This window comes from Neovison vison, chromosome X (genome assembly GCF_020171115.1).
Source record: "Neovison vison isolate M4711 chromosome X, ASM_NN_V1, whole genome shotgun sequence".
Classification (NCBI taxonomy): Eukaryota; Metazoa; Chordata; class Mammalia; order Carnivora; family Mustelidae; genus Neogale; species Neogale vison.
Window position 1 is genome coordinate 70,904,008 of NC_058105.1, and position 25,790 is coordinate 70,929,797.

The 25,790-nt window shown below is 49.8% G+C and overlaps 3 protein-coding genes across 4 annotated transcripts; 2 read left to right on the top strand and 1 right to left on the bottom strand.

The window, feature by feature from the left end:
* The first annotated feature begins 470 nt into the window (after window positions 1-470).
* IL2RG (interleukin 2 receptor subunit gamma) lies at window positions 471-4,298 on the top strand. Its single transcript, XM_044234459.1, has 8 exons — window positions 471-635; window positions 856-1,009; window positions 1,232-1,416; window positions 1,649-1,788; window positions 2,223-2,385; window positions 2,983-3,079; window positions 3,334-3,403; window positions 3,760-4,298. The coding sequence occupies exons 1-8, from the start codon at window positions 521-523 to the stop codon at window positions 3,958-3,960; spliced, it is 1,125 nt and encodes a 374-aa protein (XP_044090394.1). The 5' UTR covers window positions 471-520; the 3' UTR covers window positions 3,961-4,298.
* Window positions 4,299-5,132: 834 nt separating this feature from the next.
* CXHXorf65 (chromosome X CXorf65 homolog) lies at window positions 5,133-7,252 on the top strand. Of its 2 annotated transcripts, none has more exons than XM_044235050.1 (6): window positions 5,133-5,311; window positions 5,436-5,522; window positions 5,694-5,858; window positions 6,187-6,255; window positions 6,798-6,904; window positions 7,130-7,252. In XM_044235050.1, the coding sequence occupies exons 1-6, from the start codon at window positions 5,287-5,289 to the stop codon at window positions 7,229-7,231; spliced, it is 555 nt and encodes a 184-aa protein (XP_044090985.1). In that variant the 5' UTR covers window positions 5,133-5,286; the 3' UTR covers window positions 7,232-7,252. The 2 variants fall into 2 exon arrangements, with proteins under 2 accessions (XP_044090985.1, XP_044090986.1); XM_044235051.1 differs by having other exon boundaries at window positions 5,724-5,858.
* A 473-nt stretch (window positions 7,253-7,725) lies between these two features.
* FOXO4 (forkhead box O4) lies at window positions 7,726-15,108 on the bottom strand. Its single transcript, XM_044235190.1, has 3 exons — window positions 14,198-15,108; window positions 9,572-10,631; window positions 7,726-9,243 (listed from the first exon to the last, which is right to left on the bottom strand). The coding sequence occupies exons 1-3, from the start codon at window positions 14,657-14,659 to the stop codon at window positions 9,236-9,238; spliced, it is 1,530 nt and encodes a 509-aa protein (XP_044091125.1). The 5' UTR covers window positions 14,660-15,108; the 3' UTR covers window positions 7,726-9,235.
* Between the last annotated feature and the right edge of the window lie 10,682 nt (window positions 15,109-25,790).

Genomic DNA, 25,790 nt, shown 5'->3' on the forward strand with positions numbered 1-25,790 from the left:
ATTTGGGTTTGGATTAGATCAGAAGAAAGACAGCTATATGTGTGCCCACAGGAGTCAAGACTGTACTTTCCACCCGAGACAGTAGGGCTTTCACAGAGGTTTCAGGGTGACTGAGCACAGGAAGGGTAGGGAGTCCAGACCCTCCACTCTACGGGATAAAATGGCTTAGATGAGAGGGTGGTTTGTAGGGAGTGGTGATGGTTGTGGTGGCAATGGGGAACAGATCCTTCCCGGGATCCGGGTGGTCTGAGGATTCTCGAGTCCATGACAGTCTGGTGTGCCCAGCCTAACAGCACTTTCAGTGGTGGTGTTACACCTACGGATTAGATTAACACTTAATCTCCCGGAGGATTTGGCCTGTGTCACAGCATGCATTTGCCACACCCTCTGTAAAGCCCTGGTTTCTAAGGTTCTTTCCACCGGAAGCTATGACAGAAGGAAATGTGTGGGTGGGGAGGGGTAATGGGTGAGGGGCCCAGGTTCCTGACAGTCTACACCCAGGGAACGAAGAGCAAGCGCCATGTTGAAGCCACCATTGCCACTCAGATCCTTCTTATTCCTGCAGCTGCCTCTACTGGGGGTGGGGCTGAACCCAACGGTCCCCATGCCCAATGGGAATGAAGACGTCACAGCTGGTGGGAAACGTGGGACTGGAGGGGGTTGGGGAGAGGGGAGACTGTGGGAAGGGGCTGTACAGAAATGTCCAACCTGCCATGGGAGATTAGAAGGATGCGGGCAGAATTTAAGAGTACTGTGGAGAAGGAAAGGGGAAGGGTTCTCTGCCTCATGCTGCTGCTTCTTCTGACCATCATTTCTGGTCTTCCCCTCCCCCTCTTCGTCTTCTCTCCAACCTAGGTTTCTTCCCAACTGCTACACCTCCTAGGACCCTCAGTGTTTCCACCCTGCCCCTCCCAGAGGTCCAGTGTTTTGTGTTCAATGTTGAGTACATGAATTGCACTTGGGACAGCAGCTCTGAGCCCCAGCCCAGCAACCTGACTCTGCACTACTGGTATGAGAAGGGAAGAGGGAACAGCACAAGGGAGTCAGAGGGGGGTGGGCTGGATGTGAGGGACTTCATGGGGACCAAGAAAGTGGGTAGCCATTGTCTGATCAGGCCTCCCCACTATTTTCTCACGGTAGTAAGTCAGTTCAAAGGAGACGAGGCTGGGCTGTGGTATCTGTAGTACCCAAGTTTATGCCACCGTTCCTCTTTCTCCCAACCCTTCTCTAGGTACAAGAACTCCGATGATGATAAAGTCCAGGAGTGTGGCCACTATCTGTTCTCTGGAGGGACCACTGCTGGCTGTTGGCTGCAAAAGGAGGAGATCCATCTCTACGAAACATTTGTGGTCCAGCTCCAGGACCCACAGGAACCCAGGAGACAGTCCATTCGGACACTAAAACTACAGAATCTGGGTAATTTGGAAAGGGCACCAAGAGTCCAGGGATGTATTATGGGGGCACTGGGATATATGGAGTGGTGTTCTTTCACCTTAAGTGTACTTAGGCAAGAAGGAGGAGCTGAGGGGTCTGGGTAGGGAGGGGTGGAGGGATCAGGGACACTGCCTTCAGGATCCTAACTCGTCTAGGCCAGGGGAATGACCACACACACACCCCACCCCACCCCCACACATACACATCTCTCCAGTGATCCCCTGGGCCCCGGAGAACCTGACCCTTCGCAACCTGAGTGAATCCCAGCTAGAACTGAGCTGGAGCAACAGACACTTGGACCACTGTCTGGAGCACCTGGTGCAGTACCGGAGTGACTGGGACCGCAGCTGGACTGTGAGTGATGGGGGCAGGACTGCAGCAGCTCAGGCCGAGCAGATGGGGATAAAGGAGTCAAACAGCCAAGTAGGAGGGCGCAATCTCGAGCTCCTGTTCTCTGCCATCACCACCTGCGCCCCCACCTCCCCGCCTCACCACCCAGTTCCTTTGCTTTGTCTCTCCTCTCATCCAGCTCCTTTCCCTATCATCACCAGTGACTTTCCATGGACGTTTCCTTACCTATACCTGATAGGCAAGTAAACAAAAGGGAGCCTTCAAGGGCATCTGGCGAGGAGGCCTTGAATTCTAGTCTGTGAAGGGAGCAGTGCAGCTCGAGTCAAGACAGGAGAAAAGAGCCAGGAAGAACACGATGACCGGGAGGAAGGGCAGAAGTTTTCATTCTCCCTTCTCTTTTAGACACCCATCTCTCCCTCACCCTCTTTCTCCCCAAGGAACAATCGGTGGACCACCGAAATAGCTTCTCTCTGCCTAGCGTGGATGGGCAGAAATTCTACACGTTCCGTGTCCGGAGCCGCTATAATCCGCTCTGCGGAAGCGCTCAGCGTTGGAGTGAATGGAGCCGCCCAGTCCACTGGGGCAGCAACACTTCCAAGGGTAAAATGGGCCTAAGGCCTCACTGTGACCCATGAGCCCAGCACCCCAACCCATTCTAGCATCTCTCTCTTTTGCTGTACCTCTTGACCCCTAAGGCCCCCAGATTTGGTGGCCTGTCTCCCCTCACTGTTCAACCTTAACCCCCAGGTCGCAGGTTTTTTCTGTGTAGGGTTGGGTCACTATGTTGTTAGAGTTGGGGGGGGGCATTGTCAAGAAGGAGGCAGAAAAGATATATAATGTTTAAGATTCCCCTACAGCATTCCTGGAAAGCCTGCGTGGTAAAGATGGCTTTGGAGCCAGACCGATATAGGGTTTTAAACCTGGCTCTGCTTGTTACTCCCTCTTTGACCTCGGGCACATCACTAACCTCTTTGATTCTGTTTTCTCATCTGTAAAATGGAGATAATGATTGTTCCCCCCACCCCCAACCCCACTTTCAAGAGCTGTGAGGATTAAAGATATGGAAAGTGTCTAGCACTGTGCCTGGTACCAAAGTTGGGACACTACAGACATCAGGGCTCTTTCTCTTTCTCCTTCTCCTCCTTATCCTCCTCCTCCTCCTCCTCCTCCTTCTTCTTTTTTTTTTTTTTTTTGTAGAGAATCCTTTGTTGTTTGCGTTGGAAGCTGTGCTTATCCCCCTTGGCTCCATGGGATTGATTATTAGCCTTATCTGTGTGTACTGCTGGCTGGAACGGTGAGATTTCAGATATCCCAGGAAAATGAGGTGGGGTAGCTGGGAAGAAATAGTACTGGAGGGTTGTCGCAGGGTCTCCAGGAGTAGAGAGCGGGACAGTAAGGAACAAGGGATCACTCAAGGGGGCATGGTGATGGAAGGAAGCTGCAGGCCCAGGGAACACAGAATCCCTTCGTTCTGTCTGGGAGAGCTGGGAGAAGGGCCATAAAACAGCGTAACCGACATGCTCCTGCTCCCTCTTTCTTCTCCACCAGGACGATTCCCCGAATTCCTACCCTCAAGAACCTAGAGGATCTGGTTACCGAATACCATGGAAATTTTTCGGTGAGAACATTGTCACAGGCAGACTGCAGTTTGCCAGCTACCGCCTGCCTCTGTCTGCAAGTCAGACAGAGCATGGGGGTGGGCAGAGGAGAGGGGAGGGGGCCTGCACTAACGGTCAGGATGTGGCCAGTGAGTGGGGGGAGGGGCTAGATGGGAGAGATGCACAGAAGAACGGATTATATAGATTGGGTGGGGCAGAGGGAAACCGTGGTATGGGCACCCCCTCCCTGGGAGTCTGTGTGTGCCTTCTGTAATCCCAGGAGTTGCAGATCTTGCAAGAGCTCCCTTGGTCCAGAGCCTGGGTCTTTGAGTCCCTGCCCCTAATTGACCCTTGACCTGGAGATATCTGTCTTTAGGCCTGGAGTGGAGTGTCCAAGGGCCTGGCGGAGAGCTTGCAGCCAGACTACAGTGAATGGCTTTGCCACGTCAGTGAGATTCCCCCAAAAGGAGGGGCTCCAGGGGAGGGGCCTGGGGGCTCCCCCTGTAGCCAGCATAGCCCCTACTGGGCTCCCCCATGTTACACCCTGAAACCTGAAACCAGAGCCCTGATACCCTGACTGAACCCCCAGAGTCCTGGAGTCCTAAGTTGTACTAACTTCCCCTCCTCTAACCAGCCTGGGTCCAATGCTCACCTCGCCCCCCTGTGGCTGATTCTGAATTTTATGCCCCCTATAATTTCCCTCTGCCTCCACCCCCACCCCATTCAACATTTCCTGTGGTCCAATTGCCCCTTTTGCCCTGTACATGCATCTGGTCTTCCCTGCTCCAGCCACTCCTCCTCCTCCTTGCAGGATTCTTTCTCCCGCAGGCCCTCCGTCCTTCCCTCCCTCTTTCCATCTAACCTTCAATTATGTTCCAAGCAATGAGAAATAAAGCTTCTGTTGATAATCGTCAAGAATGTCTGTTGTTGGGGCGGGGAGCAAGGGAAATGTGGGGTGCAAGGAGGGTGTGAGGCATGGGGCTGACAGTAGGAAAAAGGAGTAGTAGATGAAATAATGTGGAAGCAGTAGTACCACAAACTAACTAGAGAAGAGTGGTGTTCGAGAAACTTGACTTTTCTCTAGGTCTCCTGCAGTTCTATTAGCATACATTTTATTTCATTTCATCTTATTTATTTATTTGTTTGTTTATTCTTAAAAGATTTTGTGTATTTATTTGACAGAGAGATAGGGCCAGAGGGCACAAGCAGGGGGAATGGCAGAGGGAGAGGGAGAAGAAGCAGGCTCCCCGCCAAGCAGGGAGCCTGATACAGGGCTTGATCCCAGGCTCCCAGGATCATGACTTGAGCCAAAGGCAGACCGCCTTCCCCAACTGACTGAGCCACCCATGCACCCCTTATTTTATTTTTTAAACGATTTTATTTATTTATTGGGGGTGGGGAGGAGCAGAGGGAGAGGACAAGCTGACTCTGCACTGAGTGTGGAGGAGCGCAATGTGCAGTGCTTGATCCCAGGACCCTGAGCTCTCCATCTGAGCCGAAACCTAGAGTCAGATGCTTACCCCAGTGATGGCACCCCGCAGGATGCATTTTCAAATGAGATTTACCTTGTTGCCCCCAACCCCAGCAAATCTGTCACAGACCCCACCCAGGTTCTTCTCTCCCTATCCTTACTCCACCTTCTGCCACTTATACCACTTCTGACCTCATAATCCCTCAACTGCGGCCTCAGGCCCCACCCCCTAGGGATGCTGGTTATCCACAACTGCCAATAGCTCTCTCCTGCCTGCCCAGTCTGGGGCCTCTTCAGCCTATGTGATCCACCGACCTCTCCAGACCCCCAGCCCTATGGGCCTACTTGCCCCCACTCCCAGGACCTCTAGAACACTCTTGCTCCAAATGACTCATCAGGCCTCTGTCTGAAGAGTAAGAAGATCCTGAGAGCATGTTTATTTTCATCAAACATGGAGGTGAGGGGTATCACAGAGCTGAAGTCTGTATGTGGGCCTTGTGGGGGGTTGAGGGCAGTGGGGGATGGTCACAGGGATGGTATAACTAGAGAAGGGCCGTGTGCCCCATCCCATGTCTTCTCAGATAATCAGCAGTTTCTGGTCAATACCAATTGCTCTGTCCTTCTGTTGCTGCATTACACCCGCAGTAAAGTAGGGTTGCCTAAAACAGGTGAGGAGTTGGGGGAGGGGACGAAAGGCCAAGGGTTAGAAAGTCCGCAGGGTCTTTTCCAGCCCCCAAGCTCTCCGACTGGCAAGAAAAGAGCTCTTGGAATCCAACAGCTTCTTCCAACCCATTCAGGATAGGATCAGTGCCCTTTCTGCTCCCACTCTCCTTCCTCAGGGCCTCATTTACCCTGCGGTCTCCCTCCAGACACCATCGATTTGTGTGATGAAACAGGGACAATGAAGTTGCTTTTCCTGACGAAGACCCCTGGAGACTATGCCAGCAAATTCCTTACAGCTCGCAACACCTACTACATTTGTAAGGTGGAGCGTGGAGCACCAGGTAGAGGTTTGGGAGCATTCCTGAGAGACAGGGTGGGGCCCTCAAAATGAATTGTGAACCTTGTCCAAAATGGGTTGTGAACCTTGACCCTCACCCAGGTCCTAACTGACCATCTCCAGTCAGCCCAAGAAAGAGCATTGCCTCTATGACAATAGGGTAGGTTGACGCATATTAGCCCCTCCCCAGCACCTGATCCTAGGCTTGGGCGTGGCGGGGGGGATTCGGGTACATCAGGTCACAGTGACCTCGAGTGTTAGGTTCCGGAAATCTCTGTCTTTGGAAGGGTGGAGATGGGGTGACAGGGAATAGCACACTGCTGTGTCCACAGGAACCCGACTAGAGAATGCCTACAGAGCTTTTGTGCCTCTCCTGAAGAATCCAGAACCTGAGCTAATTGGTAAGGAGCAGGATGGAGGAAGGACGGTACATAGCCAGGAGACAGAGTACATTCTCTTTGTGGAGTGGGAGTGGTGTAATAAAGCAGGATCCTAGGAAAAGGGGAACAAGGCCTAGGTCCACTTAAGGATGGATGTTTCACTCAAACCGGCCAGAGTGGCGTGTGTCACTCACCCTTACTCTTCTCCCCATTTCTTGGGCACTGTCTTGATATATTCTCCCTATCCCCACCCTGTCGTTTTCATCTTCACCTGTGGCGTGTGTCACTCACCCTTACTCTTCTCCCCATTTCTTGGGCACTGTCTTGATATATTCTCCCTATCCCCACCCTGTCGTTTTCATCTTCACCTTCATCCTTTTTTCTTGCAGTCTTGGTGTCCCAGTTCCCACTGAAAAGAGCAAAACTTAGGCATCTTCAGACCACTCTTCCACCTAGCCTTGGGCCCAGTCACTCACAGTGATGGCTGGAATGATGGGAGGGATGGAATGGGTAGGTAAGGCTTCTAGTCCTCAGAGGTGGGGGCGCCTTTTTCTCGTTTTCAGATGCCTTGCGCACACAATGCGACATCCTGGAGAGGAGCCGAGTGAAATTGCTTAGAAGCCAAGAAGCCAAGAAAGTTGTTCCTATTGAATCCTCCATGAACCTCCCAGTAAGACTCCCCAAATGTGGTCTTTCCTTGCACCCCCCTTTCCCCACCAGCCAACCCAAGGCTCCCATACCCATTCTCCCCTCCATGAATTTCCTTTCCAAATCCAACATCCACGCCCAAGACCTGCCTCCAACCTCTCTCCGCCTGGCCTGCCACTGGCCCCAGTTTGTAGAAAGCTTCCCTGAGGGTCCTCTTTATCTACTCATGGACCCTTTCCTTTTCTAGTCCAAATCAACCGGAAGATCAGATGAAGAGGGGCCCACTCGCAGGGGTCCAACCTTTAGGACCAGAGCGGACTTTTTCAGTAGGAGGGATAAACATCGTTAACTAAATAAAGTGACCAAGTGAGAGCAGTAATACGAGGTATGAAATTACTGGAATTCAACCTGAGGCCCCTTCTTCAAGAAAAACTCCTTCCCCCCCATCAGCACCAAGGTTTAAGTGTGGCCCTGGCACCATGAAAGCTCTGAGGGTGGGTGGAAGTGGCAGGAGAGGGCTGGGGTGAGCACATGGGTGGGAGTGAGGCAAGACTGTGAAGTCTGGTACAATGAGCCTTTGAGGGACAGAGTAGGGGGAGGGGTCGTCTCCAACCAGACTACCTCCCCTTGAGAGGCCTATCACAGCCCGCCCACTACTGCTGGGGTTCAGTGACGGATGGGTATCCTCCCTCCCCCCACCCCAATCCACTAACTCCCCAGGCTGAAATCTCCCCACCCCACACCTCTCCACCTCTGAGTAGTCCCTCCCGCCAGTTCTCTGTCTTCCCCCTTGCCCCACCCTCCCCCTTATCGGAGGGGAGCACCAAGGCAGCAGAAACCAGAGCTGGTTATAGGCATTTATTGAATTTATTCATTTATTGATTTGACACACTTCCCCACTCCAATCTAGCACATGATACAATCTGGGTAGGCCAGGCGCTGACACAGGAAATGATGGGAACCCACAGCAGGGGTGGGGGAGGGGACAACGCAAAGGGGACTGGGGGAGGGGCTGCTTTGGGGGCTGGGGTGGAGAAGGAGTCCCAGATGGCCACCCTGGCAGGTGCTAGTAAACCTGATCCACATTCCCCTCCATCCCTGCTCATTTCCCAGACCCTCAGCCAAGCTCCCCAGCTCCCCATTCCCTGTTACACACACACACACACACACACACACACACACACACCGCCTGCCACCGCACACACTACCACATAACCCCAGTAGTCAGGCAAGGGGAAGAAGGGCAGGGACAGCTGTCAGGGGCCTGGAACAGGGAGGTCTCTGTGCCTAACTTTACCACCCTAAATCCTTCCCTCCTCTTCTTCCGCACCCCTCCCACCCCTTTCCAGGCCACAAACTAATTCCAGGCCTTCCATGCACTCTCCCACCATAGTGCTAATCAGCAGTGGGTCATGCTGGAGTGTGACTGCGCCCCCAACACCACACACTCCCAGACACAAGTTGAACAAGGGGGCCTGGCTTAGCCTTTTCCACAGGGAATCTCTAAGCCAGGTACATGCAGACCTTGTTATGGGCATCTCCCAGAGCTTTCCCCTCGCTGGGTACTGCTGTCCACTGCTGCACCCCTGCCCCTCTGCTCTGTGGCAGCCTGGAGCTCTCCCCCCCACCATTTCCTGTGTTTCCCCAAGTAATGTCTGTAGTGTTTGCATCGTGTCACTATGACAAAGCCTTCAGAAAGAAAAAAAAAAAGCATTCTCCCCATCACTAGCACCTTGCCACTGTTAAAAATCTCTATATTTGTGTTTATATGTCTTTAAAAGTTTACAAAAAGCCTTTCTGTTATCTGCAGCCTTCCAAGGGTGATTTGGCCCAGTGAGCCCCTCCGGTGCTCAGACCTTGGCCCTTCCAGGTCCCTACTAACCCACCCTACCCACCCCACCCCACTGGCCTAGGGGGCCACTGAATAAAAATCCCAGGCTTAAGCCAGCCTGGACCAGCTCAGATAAGACTACAAAAGATCCTGCTCCCAAAGGCAGGGGTAAGGCCACTGGTGACTTCACATTTCCAACAGCATTGCCCACCCCTGATGTAAAACCTAGCGGGGTGGGAATGGAGGGAGCCAAGGATGGCTCCCAAGAGGGGGCCTCACCCCCTAATTGGCACAGTGAGAAGAAACCCTTTCCCTTTCCCCCACCCGCTTCCCTCCCTCCATAGTTCCCATATGGGGCAGCTTTATCTTTGTAATTTCCTTAACACCCATGGGAGCAGACCCCACCCTAGCTCTAAAGCAGGGTCCCGAATTCCCAGGGAGGGGTCAAGGGTAAAGAGTGGCTAAAGAGGCACGCCTGGCCCCACCACCGAAGCAGGGGAGGACAAAGCTTCCAGCCATGGCTCAGGGATCTGTGGGAAGGAGAGATGGGAGACAAGGTAAGAAGCTCATCTGGGGCATGACAACTCTCCACCATTAAGGTCAATGCCCCACCAAAAAAAAAAAAAAAAAAAAAGAGAGAGAGCCCTTCCCCCATCTATCCTATGCTGCTACTAGGGGAGGGCACTGCTAAGGGGTGCCCCCTCTCATAGGACACCCTCCCTCCCATTCCCCAGGGGCTCCCGCCACCCCCCACCAAACTGTCCTAAAGCCCCCTCTGGCTCAGATCATGGCACAAGCTGGGCACCTAGGAGTGGCTGCAGCCCATGAGATGCTACTGTGGACAAAGAGGTGTCCTACCTGGCTCGAAGTTGAAGTCCAGTCCCTCGCCCCCATCCATGAGGTCGCTGATGATGTTATCCATGTCGCACTCCAGGTTCTCCATATACATGTCAAGATCTAGATCCTGAGGCATTCGGTCTTGGCCTGCAGCTTCAGTACTGGGTGTGAGCACAGGAGCCCCCAGCGGTTTGGGGATGGGAGCCCCTGCCATGACTGAAGGTGGTGCTATCATAGACAGGGTGGGAACCAGACCACTGGGGCCCGGGGCCTCTAGTGGCTTGGGACAGAGGCCGACTCCCGTGGCTAGCTTGCTGGAGGAAGGCAGCCCCCCCAGCAGCAGAAGTGTCGGAGCCTGGGACAGAATGGGGTCTACCTGGGTCATGAGCACATCAGAGGGGGGTGGTGGTGTATCGGAGGTGAGCAGGGCCTCCAGAGACTGGGAGCTTGCGAAGCACCCTTCTCCAGCTGCCAGGGGCCCCTCTGCTGGGCTGAAGAGGGAGGTGCTGTAGGTGTGCAAGGGCCCCGTCCCCCCAGGATGCTGCAAAGAGAAGCCAGAGAGACTACTCCGAGAGAGCAGGGAATGGGACGATGTGAGATTGAGCCCATCTAACAGCTCGAGATCTTCATTTAGGGTGGGAGGGACACCTCCAGCATAGCTGCTAACTGAGGCTGGCATCTCCCCCTCCGCAAGCACCTCTGACTCTGGCCTCATGGGGGAGTGCCGAGTGCTGACGGTGCTGGCGTTGGAACTGCTTCGTGGACGGAAGGTGGTCCACACATCGGCTTCTTCACGGTTTCGCGAGCAAGGGCTCCCTGACCACTTGGCGAAGTGGCCGACCGGGCTCGTTGGAGTGGCACCTTCGGGTGGAGCTGGCAGCACGGCAGGTTTCTTCTTGGGGGCCTTGCTGCGGCCCCGAAGCAGCTTGCTGCTGCTATCCATGGAGGCTGCCCGGCGGCGGGGAGCCTTGCCGCTCTTGCCTCCTTCAGGATTCAGCATCCACCAGGAGCTCTTGCCAGTAGCCTCGTTGTGAACCTTGATGAACTTGCTGTGCAGGGACAGGTTGTGGCGGATGGAGTTCTGGAGGGGGCAGAGGCAGTGGGAAAGGGGGCATGAGGTACGTGCAGGGAGGCCAGTGGCCAGCGGCTCCACCTCAAAGCACGCTGGGACAGAGCAGGGGCATTCCTGGAAACCCAGAGCTATCAACCCCGCGGCAAGGGTGGGGGGTGGAAGCCAGCAAAGGTAGGGATGGGGGTGGGGGAATGGGGGGGGCGGGGAGACCATACACAGTTCCCACCCAAAGACAAGATGTTTGGCCTCTGCTGCTCCGGACTTTGCTGCACAAGGGCCCAGGAGACAAGCTGAGTTAACAACCTACTGCTGAGGGCACTGGGCCCGCTCTGGAAAAGCTCACAGCAATGCATTCCTCCCAGGTCTCTGGGAGAGCTGTCTGGCGCTGGTGGGCATTTACTGGGGAGACATGCTCCTGATTCTGCAAGAACTGGGATTAGATGGGAAAGAATTCCACGGCTACAACCTCCTTCCTTGAGCGTAGGCTCATTTGGAGTTCTGGGACAGTGGCCTAACACTAGCCCAAGACTGACCCACCCTGTCTCCAGCCGTCTTGAGCCAGTTCTCTGAATAGACTGATGGGCTGGAACCCCAGGTGAGCGGGCACTCTACTTCCCATGGGGCATTTGAGCCCCAGCTCTCCACAGGATTTGAAGATCCTCCCCCCGCCCTTTTTTTTCCTCATTCCTCCCAGTCCTTGGGCAGATGGGCTCAACTACATTCAGGTCAGGCTCCTCTCTGTGCCTCAGATACACAAGGCACGGTCCCTTTTCCCTCCCTCCTCATCCCAGGAAGGGTCTCCCTTCTATAAATTCTGCTCCTTCCTCCAGACCAAGCATAAGTCCCCTCTCTTCTGTTAAGTGGTTGCTTGGCTTCTGCAGCCAAATCTCTCGCATGGTATTTTTAATCTGTTTCCCACAATCTTACCCAACCTATATTGTATTATTTTCAATTTCACATAATTAGTCTCATGGAGTATATGCGCCCGCGGCACAGATGATGTTGTCCAGTCCGGCAGCCCTCAACAGCGTGTGCTCGGAGTGCCAGTTTCCCAGCACATAATCAGCACCTTGTTGCCTTATTGGAGGGTGGCCCTTGGGTGACAATAGTGAGCCTCCCCTTGAGGCTCTATCAGCTTTGGAGAGCCTTGGGTATTGGAAGCACCTTCTCCCTCCCTCCTTCCCTCTCCTCTGTTCTCCCTTCCTCCCTCACTGCTGATATTCTGCTAGAGATAAAGTTTTTTTTTCCCAGGGGCCCAGGGAGCTGAGATTGGCAGCTTCTTGAGCCCCCATAGCAGCTTCTTTCTACTGGTTGCCCCAGGCTAGTTACACCATCCTTTTGTGCCCCCCCCAACCTTCCTTCTCTGTCCCACCTCCTTTCCCCTAGTTCTCCTCAGGAATTTGTGCCTAAGATCTCCAACCTTAGGGGCATTTGACCTCCCACATGGAGCTCTTTGGTGTTTAGAAACTTGGGAGGAGCCCAGAAGGGCTTGGAGCTACTAGAGGCTGAGGCTCTGACTCGTGCTCTAGATAAGGAGACCCTCTGCCTGGGGAGAGATGCTGAAGTAGCTTCATGTTCCAGAGTTCTGTAGCCAAAGAACTCCTTGTCTCTCTGGGACACTTCAGGAACGGCTACTACCCCGGCTGCAATGGTACTCCTTGTTCCTTGAAGGAACAGACACTTGTCCATCTAGACATTAACCGTCCAGCCTCAGTAACCGAGCACCCCCGTGACTTCTGGCACTGGGACCTCCCCCCTTTTTGTCCTTCAGCTGTGGCTCTACTGAGAAGATCCATTCCTCTCTCTACACTCGGTACCCATGAGGCCCATTTGTTTAACCCCTCTTCTTTAGACCTCAGAACTAGTCCATAGTACATCCTCCTACCTGGAGAGGTCAGCTCCCTAGAAGCCTAGAATTCTTACCTGTTGGAAGTGGGGTTGGGGAGGGGACTCCTGATTGTTCCCCCAAGCCACCTAAACAAAGCTTTCTTGTTTGAAGTGAGGGCCACCCCCTGGTGGGCTTGTAATAATCTTGGCACTTCACCAGAGGAGCCAGTTCAGGCCCCATTACCCCTTGGGGTGGGGAGGCAATGAGGAGGGGTCAGAGGCTGGGAGGCCCCAACCTCAGCCTGATTTGGCTTTGCCATTATTCCAATGAAGAGAATTTGGGCCTCACGAACTAGCAGAAAGACGATATGATTTCTAGTTAGACCTGAGTTCAGGTCCTTGCTCTACTGATATCAGGCAAGTTTTCTGACCTTTCTATACCTTAGTTTCCCCATATGTAAAATGTGGAATCTCAGAACTGCTGTGAAGATTAATAAAAAACAAACAAAACAAAACGTAAAAACTACTTTGTAAACTAAAAATCCGCCAATCAGTGAACATTATAAGGAAGGACTACACTCCCACAGCATAACTAACATCTCATGATTATTTCTTCTACCCGGGAAAATGAACCTAAGGGAAGAGAAAAAACAGCTGTGTAGGCTGGGTCCAAGGAGGGGAGCTCTTTAGGAGCTGAGACTGTGGCGTGGCAGTCTACCCAGAAATAGTGCCAAGGGTCTCAGTCAGCTGTCCTGTTTTGTGTCCAGCCCATCTCCTAGGGATAGTGCAGATCTGATCCCTTGATCTCCTATACCTAGGGGAGGACCCTCGGCTCATTCAACCTTCTCTACTTCCCTTGTACGCTGATCTCACCAGCTATGGGGGTGCAAGATGCCAAGGGGCCGAAGCTCCCCATTTCGTGATTAAGAGTCCCATATTCCTCCAGACAAATTTTCCAAGCATCTAGCAAGATCTACCCTCACAGTTTCTTCGTGGAAGGTCAAGTGAACGCCCAACCTTGTGCTTTCAGGTCAGGACCCTATCTCTTTTTTTTCATAACTAGTATTCCTCAACGGTAAATTAAAAATCTCCCTCCCGCCCCCGCCACCCCAGACTTAGATAACCCCTTACTAGGGAGAGTTTCCTAGCACTATGGGGTAAACCAAGGCAGGTAGCAGCTCATGGCCCTTTTTTTCTGCTCCTGGTCCATAAGAGCAGCCACTTTACCTCATGAGTATCACCTTTTCACCCAGGCCACTCAACCCCCTCTTCCTGGGTAGAGGCATTCTACAACAGTACCTCTACCCTGAGGTACTGAGAGGCAATTGGGGGAATCCAGGTAATCCCACAGGAATGGGAGAAAAGGTGTTGGGGTAGGAGGTGGTGGAGGAGGGAAGGCTAGGTTCATGTGGGGAATCCACACAGTTCCTGCTGTACATAGGATAAAGACTTCTCTGTGGGAATAAGTGTCTGGGGCAGCTCAAGCCAAAGTGCTGGGAGTGTTGAGCAGCAAGCTGAGAATTCAATTTTCTCCAAGGCAAGGACAGTGTCTTATTCATCTGCGATCCTCCAGCATCAAGCCCTGAGCAGCGGCATATACTATGTCCTAAGTAAATGTTTGTGTAATTGAGGATTTGAAGGCGGCTCCCTGGGGTGGGGGCATAAAAGGGGCCCCAGAATGGCAGTAAGGAGGCTAGGGGGCCCAAGGGCAGATGGTATTGGGACCAAGGTAAGGGGGTCATAGTTACCTTCCATCCTGCGGAGCTGTTGCTGTCACCCTTGTCCTTGAAGTAGGGCACAGTGCGGACCATCCACTCATAGATCTGGGCGAGTGTCAGTCGCTTCTCGGGGGCGCTTTCAATGGCCTGGCTGATGAGTTCTGCATATGACTGATTTCCCCAGGCATTCCGGCGGGAGCCTCCCTTCCGAGGACCTGTTACAGCCCCCAGGATCCCGGGCTGGGGGCCCCCTGCCGGCTCTGGGAGCTGGGAGGGCAACAGGGTCGGCTCTGAGTGCCCCTCCGTGAGTACCTTGTCTCCCAGACCTGCCTCCACCTCGGGCGGCTCAGGCGGCTCAGCTGTCTCAGTAGAGATCTCTGGTCGGGGAAGGGGCCAGGTGCAGGAGCGAGGACGGCTCTGGGGTTCGAAGTCGGGATCGAGGTCTATGATCGAGGCAGCCTCTGTGGCTGAATTCTCATTCCTTGGATCCATACGTGGAGTTGGACCTCCGCCGCTCAGCGTTCAGAGGAGTCTGCCACCGTCCCTCGCGATGCCTCCCCCCAGGGGGGAAGCACCGAGGGCCAGGAGGCACATTCCTGCCAGTCCTCAGAAAGTCGCGAACTTCCCCCCTCGCCCCAGGACGCTAGCCCCCAAGCTGTCCCTTCCACACAGTTTTCCGATCGTCTTCTCGACTACAAGCGGACAGCCTCGGAGCTCTTTCCGAGACACCACCTGTAACCTCCGCCTAGCGAAGACACTTTTTCTCCAACCTCTCAGCTTCCTGCTCTTTTAAACCTGAGGCACCGTATCCCCTCATACATTGCGCTCCCATCACCGAACGTCTTCTTAGCCGCAGTTCCCTCCCCCTTTTAAGTTGCTGCCCCCCGGACACTCCTCCCAAATTTCCTCCACCCGGATCACTGCCCTCCCCAACGCCCCGCTCCCCCGCGTCACTCGCCCCTCCCCTAGCTGCCCCTCCCCCCCGCCTCTTCCTTGCCCTCCACTCTTAATAGGGCCCGCGGCCCCGCGGCCCCAGCCTCTCTGCCGCACCAATTCCCCAATCAGCCCCCCCCCCCCACCCCCGGGTTCCCTTTTTGTTTTGCTCGGAGCAGCAGCCCCCGCCTGACGTCTCTGTTTACCACTCGCCCGGGCAGCCATCTGCGCACGCGCCTCGAGAGGCGGTTGGGAAACCGAGTTCTTCAGTCGTGCCACCCTGGTCAGCCTTAGGGGACTACATTTCCCGTCTTACTTCGCGGCCAGGAGCCCGATAAGGGCAGCTGGAGAGCGGCGTGGCAGGATATAGGGAGGTGGAACCTTAATTATTAGAGGTCGTCGCGGACTTTTTCTTTTCTTTAAAAGTCATTTTCCTCCTTCCCCCCCTTCCCACCTCCTCCCGTGTGACTCCGGGTCGCCTAGGTGACCGTGTTGCGAGGCGCTAGACCTTTCCCTCTTTCCGTGAACAGAGGGCAGGAGGAGAAAAAAAAAATGCGTTCTCTACGAGAATCAGAAAACCCAGAGGCAAGAAGCCGAGAAAGGACCAGAAAATGGGCTGTATGCTTGTTCGGTAGTTGGGTGAAGGACTAGTGCAACTTAAATGCTGGCGATAGTGTCTCCTCTACCCTCCTCCCCACACCCCCCACACCCCGTATGCAATTCACGGTGACGGTGTGATCGCTGACCAATCCTTTTTCTCCACTGGTTCTTCTGGCCTCCCCTGAAATACTGATATTCTGCAGGTTCCCGTCTTGGGCGGCTTCACTTCTCATTCAACAGGTCCCAAACGGAACGCTTTATCTGCTCTTGCACCCACACCCCTATACTCTGGCTACTCTTATCTCTGAAGTTGGTTAACAGTTGTCCTGATCTGCCCAGTGTTCCAAACTAGACTTCCGTCTCACCTTTTCATCTCTTTAACTTATCCCGTCCAGATCCCAGTTCCAGACCTTAATTGTCGTTGGATTAAATTGCAATATCATTTTTTTCCAGCATAATAGTATTCCTTGTTTTTTGCACCACACCCAGTGCTCCATGCAATCCGTGCCCTCTGTAATACCCACCACCTGGTTCCCCCAACCTCCCACCCCCAGCAATATCATCTTAATCGGACCTCCTGCCATCAGTCTTTTCCCCCACTGTGGTTTATGTTCCATGCTGCCAACAAAAGTTATCCTTCTAAGAAACACTCCCAGTAATAATAGCTAAAACGTATGGAGCACTTACTATGTGCGCGGCGTAGCGCTGATTGCTTTACATACATTAGCTCATGTGCTCCTCAAATCAACCGTGTAAACTAGGTACTGCTATCAACCCCATTTTGTACATGAAAACACGAATGCTCGGAAATTCAGTGCCATTCCCAGAATCACAGCCAGGAGGCAGGAGAACTGAGATCATGGCACTTAAATGTGACCAGAGAATTTCCCTGCTTGACGCGTCCTTTGATTTTCCCTATTGCCTCTGTGATAAAGTTCAAACTCTCTAGCAAGGTACACGCCTTTCTTCAGGTTCAGGCCACTTCCCACCTTCCCTGCTCTATCCTTCACTAGGCACACTAAGTTCCAACCAGTCAGGGTTTTTTATACTATTACCTGGAAATGCGTGTCCTTTTCTACCTTTCCCTCCACCTCCTGGGATGTCCTCCCTCTCATCATACCCTCCCCAAGTCTCTTATTTTGGAAAATCCCTATTCAACCTTTCTTGTTCCCCTTAGGTGGACTTCTACCTTTTCTGCATTTCCAAGTACTTTGTGCAGGCTTGTGTTTTACAGCATAATCCATATGGTACAGTAATGATTTCTTTACCTGTATATCTCCTTCATTCAACGGAACTCCTTTAGGATGGAGGCAAGGTTTATGTATCTCAGTGACCCCAGTCCAAGGTTCCATTTGAGAAATGCTGGTAGAATGAATGAGACCAGGAACTGAAGGGCATTACATTTGTACATCTGAACAACTTTTTAATGTATCGTGGGGACTTTCTGTCCAGCTGTGTCTCAGTTTTCCTGTTAAGACAGCAAACTCCTAGGGGCAGGGACTATAATTTAACTCATCTGTGTAGTGCCTAGCAGTGTGGCTTGATATGTGCTGATCCTGCAGAGCTGCTGAGACAGGGAAATGACAGGGTGGGGCGGGCACCTGTCCTTGCTTGAATGATATCTTACATTGTCTCCCTTGTGCGTTTCTTTCAAAAGGTCCACCTCTCCACCATCTCATGTCCATCACCTCCTTGAATTTCCAATTCAAATCTCAAAACTGAGGTGCTCTTGGAAGCTCTCCCTGCCTAGCCCAACCTGACAGATCACTCATCTGCTTTCCGTCTCTTGAACCTCTGTGAACTGTTTATATTCTTTAATTTTGGGCTTGCGGTTACATAGCTTTTCATTTCGTGAGGGTGTATTACTTCCCCAGCTAGATTATAAACTCTGAAATCAATCAACAAATACTTACTGAGTCTTTAGTGTTGGGATAAGAGTATACCTTGAAATCCTGGAAAGATGAAAATGACCATAATCTATAGGAGATGACTTACGAGGGTGAGTTAAAGGATCTGTGGAATAGTAAAAACACTGCTACTTGAAAACACGTATCTGGAGAGGTCAAGGTTATTCACCTTATTACTGTGGATGTCTTGGAATATACATTAGTCAAGGGACAGAGTTAGCCAGGTAGCCTCAGAAAATAGAAAAGGCATTGGTCAGAGAAGAGGACTAACTGGAGGACCCCTCAAAACCACCACAGTAATAACTTATGAACAGATATGGCAGGATATGGGTGGGGTGAGGGCGGCAGGCCTTTTCCCCAGTTGCAACCTCAGAGTTCATGGTCTCAGCTGGCTTCCCATTCACAATTTTTTTTCCTTCCTCAAGATCGTAGAGGGGGGTCTGATTCTCTTGCCTCCTTCACTGCTACCACCCACTTTTCTACCTGGGTGCCACCCCCCAACCCTGTTTCCAAATCAGCTTAATTAATTTGAATCGGGATAGATATTTCGCCACTTTTTTCTTATCCTGCCCAGCTCTGAAAAATCACCCACCCCCACCTCAGGTTTGTATAGGAGTTTTTGCTAGTAACTATGGGGAAAGACGAAAGGGTTAATAAAAGTGACAACGAGAATGTTCCAGGAATCTCAGAGAGTACCACCTCTACTTGTCTCTGGCCTTCGCAGACATGCATGGAATGTACATAGTTTTGGTAGCCCTTTTCCCTAAGTCCTTCTTTATGTGACTCTGTGAAAGATTTCTAGTCCTCTTAGAAGCCTTAGAAGCCTCTCTTAGAAGCCAGCACCACCCTCCCAACCCTGTCGTTGTTTTACGAGACTTCTCAGTTAACAAACCTTTCTTAAGAGTCTACTGTCATAGGGGTGCCTGGGTGGCTCAGTCGGTAAAGCGTCTGCCTTCGGCTCAGGTCATGATCCCGTGGTCCTGGGATTGAGCTGGGGTCCTGGGATCCAGCCAGGGTCCTGGGGCAGAGCCCTGAGTCCCATGGAGTGGCAGGCTCCCTGCTCAGCAGGGAGTCTGCTTCTCTCTCTTCCTCTGCAGCTCCCCCTGCTTGTGCTCTTTTTCTCTCTGCCAAATAAATAAAATCTTTTAAAAAAGTGTACTGTTTTCCAGACACTGGGCTAGGTGCTTTGACATAAAGTGGACCCCAGACTTAAGTCGTCAGGTTTAGCCGCAAGTTGCTACCCCAACTAAGTGGTCCTGGGTCCAATTAAGTTCAAGGCAACTTTCAACCTTTTCTGGACCCTGAAAGTTAGTTCAATACCGTGAGAAGAGCACTAGCTTGCATCAGGAGATCTGGGACCTTGTCATAGCTCTGTCACTAGCTAGTTCAATCATGCTAATACTTACAGTACTATCAAAAAGTAACATTTATTGAGTTTTTATCATATGTTAGGCACTGTGCTAAGTGCTTTTTGTAGATTATCTGATTTGATCCACACAAGAAGCATGTAAGTTAAATGCTGGATTTTCCTTTCATAGAGGAAAAGGAGACGCAGAGAGGGTAAAGGCATCTACTTATGGTCTGGTGTTATTAAGTAGCAGAGAAGAGGGACAAATCCAGGCCTTCTGACTCCAGAGCCTACACAAGTCAATTTGTCTCCTCTGGCTTTAGTTTCTGCAGTTGTAAATGAGCCTATTATATTAGATGATAGCTAATGTCTGTCCTAGTTCTAAAATCCTATTTCCTGTGATCTCCAATCTGGGTACAAGACCCCAGATTGCCCTTCTCGCCTTAGGCTTCCCTGAGGTTGCACTTCAAACCCATGCAATTCGGTTCTGCAGCACTCCCCCCCCACCATACCCCATCTTCGGAATAAGGTCCACAGAGCTTTATCTCTTAGGTTTTGGGCTCACCTGAACTGATTTTCCAGCTTCGTCTTTTTTTTTTTTTTAAGATTTTATTTATTTACTTGACAGAAAGAGAGACAGCTAGAAAGGGAACATAAGCAGGCTCCCCCGCTGAACAAGGAGCCCTACATGGGCTGGATCCCAGGACCTTGGGATCATGACCTAGCTGAACCAAAGACAGATGCCTAATGACTGAGCCACCCAGGCGCCCCATACAACTTCATCTTTAACCCTTCCTGCAGGCCTCAATGGTTCCAAACTTTGTAAGAGGGAGAAAGAAAGAGAGGAAGAAAGAGAGGGAGGGATGGATGGAGGGAAGGAGGAAGGAAGGGAGGGAGGAAAAAAGGAAGGGAAAGACAGAGAAAAAAGAAAGGTGGGAGGGAGGGAAGAAGGGAGGGAGGGAGGAAAAAAGAAAGTCCCACTGGCATGATATTTACTGGGGTTTTCAACAAGAAGTGTTTCCAGTATAAGAAAACATGCTTTTATTTTATTTTATTTTATTTTATCTTTTACATGCTTATAATTTAGAATTACATGAAAAGAGCAGGATGTGATACTTCATATGCTATATGCTCATAATTTTGTTTTAAATACATTGAGAGGGACGCCTGGGTAGTTCAGTTCATTAGGCATCTCCCTTCAACTCAAGTCATGATCCCAGGGTCCTGGGATTGAGCCCTGTGTCAGGCTACTTGATCAGCAGGGATCCTGCTTCTCCCTCTCCTACTGTTCCCCCTGCTTGTGCTCTCTGCCAAATAAATAAATACAGTCTTAAGAAAATAAAATAAAATAAAATACTTTGAGGAAAAAAGGGAAGAAATGCCAAAAACTGTTAAGAGTAGTTATCTTTTTTGTTTTTACTTTCTTACATATTTCCAGTTTACTATGACTGTATATAACTTTTATATTTTTTTGTGGAGCCCAATGTGGGGCTCGATCCCAGGACCCTGGGATCATGACCTGAGCTGAAGGCAGATGCCCAACGACTGAGCCACCCAGGCATGCCCTATGACTGTGTATAACTTTTAAAGTGGGAAAAATGTTTTATATTTTGCCGTTTTCTCCAAGGGATTTGGGGGCACTTTGCCCCCTCCAAAAAAGTACAAATGTCATAAAATTATAAAAACAGAACATCAGAGGCATGGCAAGGAAGGAGGAGCTAATGTGCAAGTCCACCTTTTGGGGCAGCCAGGAGAAAGGGGGAACATGACAATTTTCGTTACCAGAAAGAAAGACACATAGCAAGTCCTCAAGAGGGACAGAGATTTCCCTGTCACTAAATTCTTTTTTTCTCCCAGTTGAAAACACAGGGCTACAGCAAACAAACATTTTTGAAAAAGCAAAACATCTATAATCCCATTGCCCTCATACAATTTCCATCTCTATCTATCAGCTTTCAGTCCTCACCCACAGACACAAATATTTTACATGGCTGCAATGAGAATCTATATAGCCTTTAGTGTTCTTGTTTTTTTCAATGAACATATCATAAACACACTTTCGTATTTAGTCTTCCAGAATCATAATTCTTAACAGCTACATAATGGTTCATTGCTGACACTAAATTCCATAAGAAATCTCTCAGGCGGGATTAACATAAAAGACAATGTCCTCAGTAACAGTTTCACAACACACACAGAAGAGATTTTCATATTCCTTGCTTGTAACTACCCTGGCTAAAAGCCAAGGGTGTAACATTAAAGCATTTCTGCAGGGGCTCAGCTAATATGGTTCAGGCATGTAACCTTCTGGCACTTTAACTTGATCTGGGCACACAACTTAAAATGCCACCTAAAGGAGTGGATGGATAGAATGTCCCCTACAATATATTCCTTAAATAACTCTGCTTGCAGCCAGCCTTTTGACAGGACCTCAGAGGCTGGCTGTAATTCTCTGGTGAAGGCCAGAAGTGTTGGTATGTTCCGTTGTCGATGGAGGCAGATCCATATGTTTTGGAAGCCAGATGAACAGGTGGTTGGGTTTACATTCTGGCTTGAGAGTCGGGAAGGCTGACCAGCACTGTTGCTCGCGTGAAGGTTCACCTCGTGTGTCTTCCTGGAGGTAGGGCGCAGGTGAAGCCGGGCTGTTTGTAGGAAGCGGCTTTTCAAGCTGCACTGCACACCACAGAGGAGGGATTTTTGTGATTGGAACAGTTTTCAAAGCCCATAACCAACCAGTCAGGCGGCCTGGGCATACGAAGGGAAGTCTCATAAATAATCCGATGGAACCCATGGTTTTAGGAACTGAAGGGTCCCCGTGTGCCTGCCACTATGGATTTGCTGCATAATGGGGTTTTATGTTGACCAATTGAGTTTTGGAGACTGCCACCTAGGACAATTAAATTTTGTTACATAAATGATGTTGAGCCATTATTTCTGACTCTAATTATGTACCAGAGCCAGTTGCCTCTTTTTTTTTTTTTTTTTTTTTTTAAGATTTGTTTATTTATTTGACAGAGAGAAATCACAAGTAGACGGAGAGGCAGGCAGAGAGAGAGCGGGAAGCATGCTCCCCGCTGAGCGGAGAGCCCGATGCGGGACTCGATTCCAGGACCCTGAGATCATGACCCGAGCCGAAGGCAGCGGCTTAACCCACTGAGCCACCCAGGCGCCCGCCAGTTGCCTCTTAAGAGCTACACCTGAGGGGTGCCTGGGTGGCTCAGTGGGTTGAGCGCCTGCCTTTGGCTGGGGTCATGATCCCAGCGTCCTGGGATCAAGTTCCCACAACGGGCTCCCTGCTCCGTGGGGAGCCTGCTTCTCCCTCTCTCTCTGCCCCTCCCCTGCTTGGATTTTGTCTCTCTCAAATAAATATGTAAAATCTTAAAAAAAAAAAAAAAGAGCTATACCTGATGCATTATAATACTCTGTCTGCACCATAAGAGTGGACTCATTTTTTATTTAAAAATTTTTTTTGTATTAACATTACAGCCACAAGACAAAAAAACTTGTTAAAAATAGAGAAATAGAGGGGGGAGGGGGGTTGGGAGAAGGGGGTAGGGTTATGGACATTGGGGAGGGTATGTGCTTTTGGGTAAATTGGAAGGGGAGGTGAACCATGAGAGACTATGGACTCTGAAAAACAATCTGAGGGGTTTGAAGTGGCGGGGGGGTGGTGGGTATTATAGAGGGCACAGCTTGCATGGAGCACTGGGTGTGGTGAAAAAATAATGAATACTGTTTTTCTGAAAATAAATAAATTGGAAAAAAATAGAGAAATAGAGGCACCTGGGTGGCTCAGTGGCTTAAGCCTCTGCCTTCAAATCAGGTCATGATCTCAGGGTCCTGGGATCGAGCCCCATATCAGGCTCTCTCCTCAGCGGGGAGCCTGCTTCCTCCTCTCTCTCTGCCTGCCTCTCTGCCTACTTAGGATCTCTCTGTCAAATGAGCAAATAAAATCTCTTTTAAAAATAGAGAAATAGAAGAAAATAATTACCCACAATCCCAACACAATTAGCATTAGAGTTTTGTGTACTTCCCTTATTATTTTTATGACCATGTGTTTACATATTTCTATTCATTTTTTGTACATAAATCCATGTCCTGTTTTAATAAGTGTAATTACACAAGTAGTACATGAATGTTTTCCTTTAAAAATTTAGAATATCATAGGGGCCCCTGGTTGGCTGTCAGTAGAGCATGGAACTCTTAATCTTGGGGTTGTAAGTTTGAGTCCCATGTTGCCTGTAGAGATTACTTAAAATCTTCAAAAAAACATTCAGAATGTTACAGAAACAGTTAAAAGTTCCTTTGATTCCTTAATTCCATTTACCCCTACCCCTCCCTGAAGTTACCACTGTCATGAGTTTGACATATATTCTTCCTGATCTTAAAAAAAAAATGCCCCTTCTGTAGGAAAAATGTAGTATTGTTTTGTGTGCAGGAAATGGTTATGTTCAGCAACTGGCTTTTTTTCACACGAAAAAAGTTTTTGAGATTCATCCTTATTGACACATGGAGTTTATTCCCTCTATCTGTTGTATGCTATTCCATTTAATGACTGTGCCACATTTATTTAGCCATTCCCTAAAGGAGAATTCTCATCTGTGTGTGTGTGTGTGTGTGTAGTGTGTGTAAAGAGGGCTAACAACTCTGCTAAACTGCCCCAACTTCCCTAGTTACTCTGAGCATATCAATGCAAAGAGTCAACCTGAAGTAAGAAAACATAAGTCACTTGACCTGCTTGGTCCCCAAGTATTCTGTGAGCCTCAATTCACAGTGCTGTCCAGTAGATCTCCCCGGGATGATAGAAATATTCTATCTCTGCACTGTCCAATATGTTAGCCTATTCAACGTTTGAAATGTGGCCAAGAAACTAAGGAGCTGAGTTTTAATTTTATTTAACTTTAATTTAAACATCACATGTGGCTAGTGGGGACTGTATTGGATGGTACAACACTCTTGCCTAGGATAATGGAAGCCACAATCTTTTATACTACAAACTACATGATCAGGAGCTCTAAGACAATTGCATCCACTCTCCAAAGGTCAATGGATGATGCTAAGATCTTGTATTGGTCCTTCTTTTAAGGTTAAGTCTCCATGTTCCTAGTTCCCAGATGGGTTACAAGATGGATTATCAGACGGAAAAAACAAGGTTGCCAGAAAGTCTGCCTTTCTGGGAATGATTATACTCGTGCCAAACCATGTAGAAATTCATTTCTAATCTTAACACCCTCACTTGACATTTAATAAGCTAAAATACCCCAGCAGTCATTCCACTAGCCCAGTAAAAACTTCAAAAATGACAGAAGTAATACACAGAAATCAACAGACGAGTACAAACATCTTACAAAAACAGTCTTGGCTATGAGCCAGCGTTGTCAATTAGTTGAGCTGTGTGTCATAAATGGGGTTTAGACCCAGAGAGAACTGATCTACTTTCTTGTTTTCCACAAATGCCTCTGGGATACCATGAATCCCCATCCAGATCTCCTTTATCAACCAGAAGGTTCCTGACTGTCCCATAGAGCTTGCTAAATCTATAAGCTCACATAGATAGGCACGTCATTATGCAATTTGCTCTCAGAGTAGGCTCCAGAATGTCCAGATCTAGCGTCTAGCTGATCTTCCCTGGCAGCATCAGGCAGATATGACAGCACGTTGTGGGGTGAAGAAATACACAGCCTGACCCTGGAAGGAATAGTGAGGCACAAAGCACAAATACACAAACTTTTAACACAGACAACAATAAACATGAAAATTTGCTAGCTATGCCTGTCATAAAGATCCACCATGAACTCCTCTTTTTCATATGGATGCCAATGTATGAAAGTATACCTAGCGTCTTGTTTTTCCCTTCCCCCTTCCGTTTCCTGTTCTTTTATGTTTACTTTCTCTGATCTCTTTGCTTAGTCTCTTTCTCCTGTCTCTGGCAGTTTCCACTGTTGATCCCCTTTCTGCTTTTCCTGGGGCCAGTCTTAGAGCATCCTTCAATAAGGTCATGCACTCAGTTAATCTGTAAGTGGTATCAGGCCATTAAGATAGAAGTTAAAGAGAAGGAAGGCTTAAACCCAGTCCTGTTTTCCTTGTGATTGCGGTCTGGTGTACCAGGGGACTTCTCCCTCCCTTGAGACTCTCCCACCCACTATGTAAGTAATGCTTGTTTATTCCAGAAAAATGGTAAACTACAGAGAAAAATATCTCAAGTACCCATAGTTCCATCACCCAGTGAAAATTACAGTAATTTTTGCTATATGTCTTTCCAGTGTTATTTATTTCCTTCTACATAGATTTTTTTAAAGATTTTTATTTATTTATTTGACAGAGAGAGATCACAAGTAGGCAGAGAGGCAGGCAGAGAGAGAGAGGAGGAAGCAGGCTCCCTGCTGAGCAGAGAGCCCATGTGGGACTCCATCCCAGGACCCTGAGATCATGACCCGAGCCGAAGGCAGCGGCTTAACCAACTGAGCCACCCAGGTGCCCCTACATAGATTTTTTTTTAAAAAGACACATTTATTCAGCATCATGATCAGACTATTACATTTAGCAATTACAGCATGGGTGCAAAAGAAAAATCCACATTAAAACTCTTTGTTGGAATGCTTTACACTTTCCGCAGAACAGAAACTAAAATAACCTGTTATACAATTAGTCACAAACCCAGTCCTCAAGTTTTTTTGCCCATACACATGAGTACTGTCTAAAACATATCTTCTCTGTAGCAGCTAGGCCCTGCCACCACTGTGCTTGGCTGAGTTCACAAATCTGTTGTAACCTGTGGCTTCCCTGTCACTTCTCTGGCTCTCTTCTCCTGCTAAGCTTTGTTTCCTGGCAGTAA

Bases quoted from the DNA above. Each gene is read 5' to 3' on its own strand.
- IL2RG (XM_044234459.1), top strand. From the start codon at position 521: ATGTTGAAGCCACCATTGCCACTCAGATCCTTCTTATTCCTGCAGCTG. The intron at 3,080-3,333 runs GTGAGATTTCAG...CTTCTCCACCAG, and splicing joins GTGTACTGCTGGCTGGAACG to GACGATTCCCCGAATTCCTA. The intron at 3,404-3,759 runs GTGAGAACATTG...ATCTGTCTTTAG, and splicing joins AATACCATGGAAATTTTTCG to GCCTGGAGTGGAGTGTCCAA.
- CXHXorf65 (XM_044235050.1), top strand. From the start codon at position 5,287: ATGTTTATTTTCATCAAACATGGAG. The intron at 6,256-6,797 runs GTAAGGAGCAGG...TCTCGTTTTCAG, and splicing joins TCCAGAACCTGAGCTAATTG to ATGCCTTGCGCACACAATGC. The intron at 6,905-7,129 runs GTAAGACTCCCC...TTCCTTTTCTAG, and splicing joins AATCCTCCATGAACCTCCCA to TCCAAATCAACCGGAAGATC.
- FOXO4 (XM_044235190.1), bottom strand. From the start codon at position 14,659: ATGGATCCAAGGAATGAGAATTCAGCCACAGAGGCTGCCTCGATCATA. The intron at 10,632-14,197 runs GTAACTATGACC...TGCCCCCTCCAG, and splicing joins ACAGCTCCGCAGGATGGAAG to AACTCCATCCGCCACAACCT.